The sequence below is a fragment of the Magallana gigas genome, chromosome 7 (assembly GCF_963853765.1).
Source record: "Magallana gigas chromosome 7, xbMagGiga1.1, whole genome shotgun sequence".
In the NCBI taxonomy this organism is placed as follows: Eukaryota; Metazoa; Mollusca; class Bivalvia; order Ostreida; family Ostreidae; genus Magallana; species Magallana gigas.
Genome location: NC_088859.1, coordinates 39,888,644 through 39,896,829, shown reverse-complemented (window position 1 = coordinate 39,896,829; position 8,186 = coordinate 39,888,644). Strand labels below are relative to the sequence as shown.

The 8,186-nt window shown below is 32.1% G+C and overlaps 1 protein-coding gene across 1 annotated transcript; it reads right to left on the bottom strand.

Moving 5' to 3' along the window:
* Positions 1 to 621: 621 nt before the first annotated feature.
* LOC105338172 (mucin-22) lies at positions 622 to 7,723 on the bottom strand. The gene is made up of 13 exons (XM_034457824.2): positions 7,615 to 7,723; positions 7,194 to 7,363; positions 6,935 to 7,052; positions 6,198 to 6,349; positions 5,909 to 6,033; positions 5,663 to 5,785; positions 5,228 to 5,317; positions 4,418 to 5,146; positions 3,120 to 4,226; positions 2,892 to 3,018; positions 2,652 to 2,772; positions 1,386 to 1,489; positions 622 to 1,283 (listed from the first exon to the last, which is right to left on the bottom strand). Exons 1-13 carry the CDS (start codon positions 7,663 to 7,665, stop codon positions 1,175 to 1,177), a joined length of 3,126 nt encoding a protein of 1,041 aa, XP_034313715.2. The 5' UTR covers positions 7,666 to 7,723; the 3' UTR covers positions 622 to 1,174.
* Positions 7,724 to 8,186: the final 463 nt, after the last annotated feature.

The following is an 8,186-nucleotide window of genomic DNA, read 5'->3' as shown; positions in this document are numbered from 1 at the left end:
TGCCCGATGCTCAATCGTTGTAAACGATTAAACTAGCACTAGGTTTTTTAAGCAAAAATACAACAACAAAAACCCAAACGCACAAAAACCGTCTACTTGAAAGCCTTTGATTGCATGCACAGTCAAAAGATTAAGAAGATTTAACATATTTTATGTTTTACATTTTACATCAATACGTATGATGTTTTTGATTTGACATTAAGGTCTAAATTTTTTTTATTGTTTTGTGAATATCACTGATTTTTGTTACAGGCAAAAAAGAATACGCGATTCTAAATTAAGTTTGTTACAGCCATAAAAGAATACGCGACTCTAAATTAAGTTTACCTCATTATATTTTGTTTAAGATAGCTTTTGAAAATGGTTAACAATTTAGAATTTCATGGTTTTTATACGAAAGTGATATTCAGTATTCTGAAATGTATACAAGTGTTGCAATGTGAGAAAAATCAATTTTTTTTGTATTTTTGTCAATTCAGAAAATGAATAATTAACAGTTTGTTATGAGTTTTAGTAACAAATCAATATCGAAAATCCGCATTAAAATTTGTTGTTTCCCTTATAGTAAAAAATGGATAGAAAGAACTATTACTATTGAAAAACAAAACATCAAACTGGGATACACATTGATTTTTAATATTTTACACAAGACTTATTTCACATAGGGTATCAACAAACATTATCTTTTCGTTCCTAATACTAATGTTGTTTAGTAGCAACATCAAAGAGCTCTTCGACCATTTACTTGCGTAGTGATAATATGTATAATGGTCTGCTCAGCTCTCAGAAAAGAGAAAATTTATGACGCAATTTAAATATCAGTCTACTTTAATACATAACACAAGTTTGACTTTCATAAACGCATGAACCAAATTTCAAAACCATTAAGTACCGATATTTTGTTTACATCAAGTCAGACAGACCTTCGTTCTACTCGAGGATAGATAGATAGATAGATAGATAGATAGATAGATAGATAGATAGATAGATAGATAGATAGATAGAATAATTATTGGCATCTCCATATGAATACAAGTCGACCGTTTTCACAACCATAAAAGGATTTTGATTGAACACAATTATAAACAAATTCACCAACATTTAACATTGCACAGTCTACTTATATACCAATACGATGTTTCGTTGTCACTGTAAAACGTACGCCCGCTTTATACTAGCAATTACTTTCTGCTTCAAGATTTGTTTTCAATGGAGCTTTAGATATACAAGGATTTTCGGATATTTCAGGGGTGGATCCAACTTTATTTCTTTCCTTGTATTTCCTAAAACAAACATTTAACGTCATATGGTAGCTGATAATGAATTGCATTTTCACATTAGTCAAGTAAATGAGTGCGATTTTAATGCATTACCATAAACCTTACCTGTGTATAAGAAAAATCGCAATGATAAACAAAAGAGCTAAGTAAAGCATGGAGACGATTATAGCTGCAAGTGATCCAGAACCCAAGCCTTTATCCATCTCCGTCTGTTATAAAATAACAAAAATAATCATTTGTCATTGATCATAGTTTTATTTTCTGTATATTTATTCATCATAATTTTATTTTCAATATAGTTATGTATTTGACTAGAAAGCAGTAGAACACATACACTTATTTCTGCGATTAAGTTTACCCATAGTATAATAATAAAACAAGGTATACAACTCTAGAATTCCTTGAGTACAACCCGTTCGTGAACTGCAACGTATCTTCGCTTGTTGAAGAAAAAAAGCGGACAAGTGCTTATAATATCACTCTCTTGTTCTATACATTATCAACAAAATTGTAAATGGCGTAATTGCAATTATTTAATTCTATTTGCATAAACATCATTCAAACATTGTTTGCCGGTTGCAAAAGTTGCTCCATGCGACGGAACGCTTAATTTTAGTATTGGGTAGAATGCAAAAATTAATCAAGCGACTCATAAAGTATATCTCGTTTCAAAACATAAAAAAGGTGCACAAACACATTCTTAGTGAAAAATAAATAAATAAAAGTTGTCTCTCAAATACCGTACGTTGTTATATTTTATGACTACCCAAATTTCTTTAAGTGGTATACCATCAAATGATGCACATAATATTTATTCAGCCCGAGAATATAGCATTTCGCCGTGTAAAGTTAGTTTTCTAATAGACGAGCAATGTTTTGACGCTGTTTAAGGATATGATATTATAAGGCATCTACGCTATCTATGATTTTGTAGACAATATGTTGTAGAAGATAAAAGTACGAAACACTTCTCCGCTGCTTTCCCCAGAAAACCACAGTGTTTGCAATTCACGAAAGAGGTGTATTTTACGAATTGTTGACTTACATGTATATACCTTGTATTATTATAATATTTATACTAAATAGTAAACTTTATTGCCAAATCAAGTGTCTATGCAGAAGTTGTATAATTACATATCCCTCACCTTTGATTTTGAAGGATAAATTTTAATGTGCTAAAGTAATAAGCAGTTTTATTTTTAAATATTATTTTACATGTTGTATATAATTTGTATATTTGATAAAGTTTATCGTCATTTTATTATTAAATGACCAAATTCGACTCAGCTTTGTGTTTAAGTCCATCATTTTAAAATTAAACAAAACAAAAATATTCAAAGTGAAAAGTTGACAAAAAAAGAAAATAAGTACGTTTGCATTGCCACTCCGATAATACTGTAGAGATCTGCAGACTTTGGTTGAAATGTCGCTTATATCGCTCATCTTTAAGGGAACACTTCGAGAATCAAATTTCATCCAGACTGAATATAGACTGAAGTAAATCATACATGACACTTTATTTCTTGTTTTTTATGATTTGCAAAGTTTGTGAAACACTAAAAATTAAAGTGGAATTGTTCAACTCATTATATATGACGTAAATTTTTATACCTAGAATAGACCGTGTAATTGAAATTAGCTTCAGTCTGGGAAACTCCATATTCTTTAAGAATATCCAACATCTCCTTTTTCACAGCTGGAAACTCAAAGATACTTTTTACTTCTATGACAAGCTCTCCTGTGAATAAATTGACGAGCAAAAAACTCTTATTTTATTTCTCTCGAACGTTAATTGACAATGAAAACTTAAGAGTGAGAGAGAGAAAAAAAACCTCATACCTATCGCATCAATAAAAAATCGTGACTGGCATGCATCTTTAGAAGTAGTTGATGAGGGGGAAGACTGAGACGTATTTGCTCCTTTTGTAGTTGTTACTAAATTCGGCTTTGATTCATTATCAGTCAAGATCTCGAGAGTCGATACCGAAATATTGGCATTAAAGATTCGTTCTGTTGTGTCGGAAGTAGACCTTTTATTGTTCGTTTCAGTTGTCAGATCGCCTGTAGTCAGGTGTACATCTGTGTCATAATGAGTGGACTCCTCTCGCTTTGATGCTGATGTTGACAATTTCATAATATCAGTAACCGATGATGCTTGAACAGCCCCAGAAGTCGATGTCGATACATCCGTTGTTTCAGACAAGGTATTTTGATTTGGAGTCGAACCAACTGACCACTGACCTGTATTATTTGATGAAGACAACGATGTTTCCAAAGTCGATGCATCACTTACTAAATTTTCATTGTCAGGGACGTGGGTTTGCGTTTTATATGTCGTTGACGGTTGTGAGTTGTCTAAATTTAAAGCCGAAACCTTGCCGAAATCTTCTGTAGAAGGACGAATTGTACGAGGTTCGGTCTCAAAAGTACTTTCTTTGCCGGGTGTATTATCAAAGGTATATGGCATTTCCGTTGTTACATACATACCGGTAGTTGTTTTTGTTGTGGAATCCATCACATTAGAGCTATTGTCCGTGTCTTTGATATTTTCTTGTGAGTATGATGTAAATACGTTTTTCTGTGTATTATTGTCTTCAGATGATGCAGTTGAAAGATAAAAAGCATTACTTGTTTCCGTGTTCTCGGAGGAAAGTTCGCGCGTACTTCTGGTTCCTTCGGTGTCAAAAGTAGTGTCTTGCGGGTTTTTGACATCAGTTGTACTACTAACGTCAGATCCAGTTGACATAGCTGGAACGTTAGGTGTAATTTTATTATTTGTTTCCTCCGTTTCAACCGGCCAAGCGTTTGTGACGGTATTGACTGTTGATTTATCATACGTTGTTGACGTTGACAAAGCTTCAAGGGAAAACGTCGTACTTGGACTGCGACTATCGTCAGATACTTGACTGTTTTCTGTGCCAATTTGATCCGTAAAAGTTTCTTGGCCTGCAATCAAACAACGCAGTTTTGACAGGATTAAAATGGTCCATTTAACATGTTAACTTATGTACAGTCCAATGAACATAATAATGTCATGTGGGTTTCACAAATTAAAATGTTCTTATAATCTTAAGAAGTTTCCTAAATTGGATGAAAATAAATGTGAATTGAAAATGATATTTTATCAACATTTTTACCAAAACTTGTAGAGTATGTTTCCGTTGGTCTTTCTTTGTGCTCCTCCTTTCCATGAGTGTCTGTTTTTGGATAGGCTAGATCGTTTGTATTGGCTGTATATGTATGTCTTTTTTCTAATTCAGTTGATGGATCGGGAGTAGAAAGAAATTTCAACCCTGTGAATTCTGACTCAATTGAACTTGTCTCCTTCGTTGAAATAATTTCACTTGAAATCACACTCCCATTAAAACTAACTAGATTTGGTGTTTCAGTTGTTATATCATGTTCATTTGGATCGGTGGAGTTCATTATATAAGGGATTTCATTGGTCAAATTTACTTGTACTAATGTTGAAGAAGCATCGGTAGACATTTCAAAGTGTTGTTCGGATGTGATTTCTTGAAAGAATGCATTATTTGTCACAGTATTATAGAAATCACCTTCCTGCGATTCGTTTTTTGTCTGGGATATAGATTCAATCTCAAGATCGGGTGATGTTCTCACTTCAAACTCTGTTGTCATATCTTGAGGCGCAGTGAGTTCATTTGTTTCCATGACTGTAATTTCTTCGGGATTTGTCGAGCTTATTTCAGTATCTGTTTTCACGCTTTTGAATTCTGTTGGAAATGAAGTTGTTTCTTGCGATAACGAGAGGTTTAAAGGGTCCAATGTTTGCGGTTGAGAAGAATAATCGGTCATAATTGCTATTTCCGTTACGATTGCTTCCTGAGGCGATGTATACATTATGTCTGTTAACATGAGAATCGTCAAATTATTCAAAATGCAGCCTTATGCACTACTTGTTCCAATAATAATATCTTTTATCTTACCTGTGACTTGTGTCATTTTCTGTAAATGAAACTGGGATGTAGTCTGTTGAACAGTCGGTTCTTTAGGTATCTGTATTTCACATCGATCCCCTTTAAAGAAATATGCCATCCATATATCTTATTTGCATTATTTCCACTATTGTTATGTATTATTTATCAAATTATTTGAAAATAGATACCAAAATGCTGCATTTTTATTCCACCAGATTTCATTAAACATACAATACGGCATATTACAGGTGTGAATTTTATTAAAATATCGTAAAATACATGCAATTTTGAAATAAATTTTTACAAATAGTTTGACTGGTGCTTTTTACACGCCTAATAAATGTTTTGGTAAGTACATATATATGCACGTATATGGTATAATAATCTAGTGCGAGTGATTTCAAATGCACACAAGTCAGTATTCATATAGTTTTAATATTTCACCTGTAAAATCCTTTAAACAATGACAGCGATATGCAATGTGAAGGTCCTCACAAGTCCCAGAATTAAAGCAAGCCGATAAATGACAGTCATTGATACTAGTCAAACAATCATTTCCGGTCCATCCTGCATAGGTATGAAGGGAAAATGCTTTTTATTAGATTGATAGTACAAAGATCCCATATTAACCTTTTTGATTGGTATTGTCATACCTGTAATTTATCACTGTTCTATATGGCAAGGACTAACCTTGTTGACACAGTTTGCTACCTTGAGCATCACATACATAATGTATTTTATCTGGTTGACAGAAAATTGTACAATCTTCTCCATAATAGTTTTCAAGACAGTGGACATCGTACAAGATACTGAGCCTGATGGAGACAAAACGTTAATGAGGAGTTTGTTAACCAATATAAAATTTATTCTTAAATTCAATATGATCATAAACACAAATTGCATGTCATTACATTGCGATAAGTTTGAAAACTAAACACTTTCTTATAAAATAAAATGAAGTTTTGTTTAATTGACCTACCTAACATAGCCGCCAACAAAATCCTGTGTGTACGCCGTATTGCTGCTATTATACCCAGGTGCGTTGTTTGGGTTAAAGGTGATCGTACCAATATGATCATGGCCTCCATCCGTATCGTCGTCATACACAGCGATACTAACCACGAACTGTTTCTGTTTTCATAAATTCAGAAATATAGATATACTATTTATATTAGTAACTGTGTACCACACGTTATAACAAAGACGTGAACATGATGATCACTAAGTATAACAAGTGTAAAGAATAGAATTTTAGGACCCTCTACAAACTAATTAAAACGGTTTTTAGCACATGAGAAAATTCTATAGTGCAAAAGCATACGTTTGTATTCATTTTGAGCTTATCTAGTTCAATTTCATTCTAGGATAAGTACCAGTTGAATCCAGATCGCGATTTAAAAACTCTTGTTAACTTACGTATAATTTTTTTTGTCTTATCTTAGTTCTGAACATTTGAATATATTTTAAAAAACCCCATAAAATACAAATGAAATGGAATGTTTTGAAAATATCAAATAAAAGTTTACTCTAACTTCCTGAGGTATCCTAAAATAAGTGCTCATTGTATAGAGTTTCATAAACTGTAATATTTCAATATTATGAAATCAACAAATTTAATAAGAATTAGTTAAACTAAATAATACTGCAGAATATGTCATATTCTTTCTATTTACTATATTGTTTCAAACAAAAGTCAAACATACATGGATTACCTACCTTCCATACTTGAAACGGAAGTTGAATAGGATTTTCTAATGCTCCGACTTTAGAACCAAATGTTATAGACGCTGTATTATCGTATGGGCCCGCTTTATACTGAATATTTGAACATGATCTGCCGAAATAGTATCATTTTTCAACTCCTCCATATTGCATAACTTTTTTGAAAATTCTGAATATGTATGTTTTAACACTTTTTAAAATTCTTTTAAAAAATAATACTGTTCAAACTCATAAGTAAACATATTACGATTACCCGGTTTGTGTGTTGTCCTGGATACATATTTGAAGGGAAGGATCGCAGTCCCCTGAAGCACAACCAAATATTGGAAATATATGTTCACAACAATTTCCATCCGAAGTTTTGCCGTCTGGGTTGGAATATGCAACCAATCTCAAAGACAAAACTCCGAGAGAGTCTGAAATCTGCAGTAATATTAATAATTTTTTTCAGTAAAATCATCATTTGAAAATCAATTCAAAACCCTGTTCAAACTAACCTTGATTAATCTTTAACTGACTATTATTGGAATTACTTGCTTGAAAGCTTGTTGATACAGCAAATAGGATTTAGAGATCATTTTGTATAAAAACTAATAAATATTACATATATTATTTATAAATATATTATTCAATGCATATTTTTTAAGGTTACATACATGTTTTTAAATATATACCTGAATGTATAGACTCAACATATAAATCATCCACAAGCAAATATTTTTCATTTTGAATGAATCGAATGAATGATACACCACAACGATCCTTAACTAGGCATTGCTGATTTAATACAGATCTCACCATTGTTTATATTCTTATCTTTGACTTTTTAATCTCGACTGAGTATATTTAAACAGACAACGCCTTCGAACCAAATTTGATTATAAGCGTTTATTATGGATAATATGAACACTTGTTTTGTTTTTATCGCACAGACAGAGGATATCAGAATTAACGTCTATGTTCTGAGTGCTTTCCAAACAGTATAGGTCATTTAATTTCCCATTGATTAATAACGAGAATGACGTAAAATAAAGCACTTGTCAAAATAAATAATAGGTAAAAGAATAAGGAAGCATGTGATATTCAAATACTTTTAGTAATCTTGAATTAAGGGACCAAAAGTTTTTTTAGTATAGTATTTTATCTTATCGAAGTTATCCTTCTTTTCATTAAACACACCGTGAACAACCCTGTGTTAGCAACAATAGTCTGTGCAAGTGAAGAAGAATATCTAAAAATATAAAAA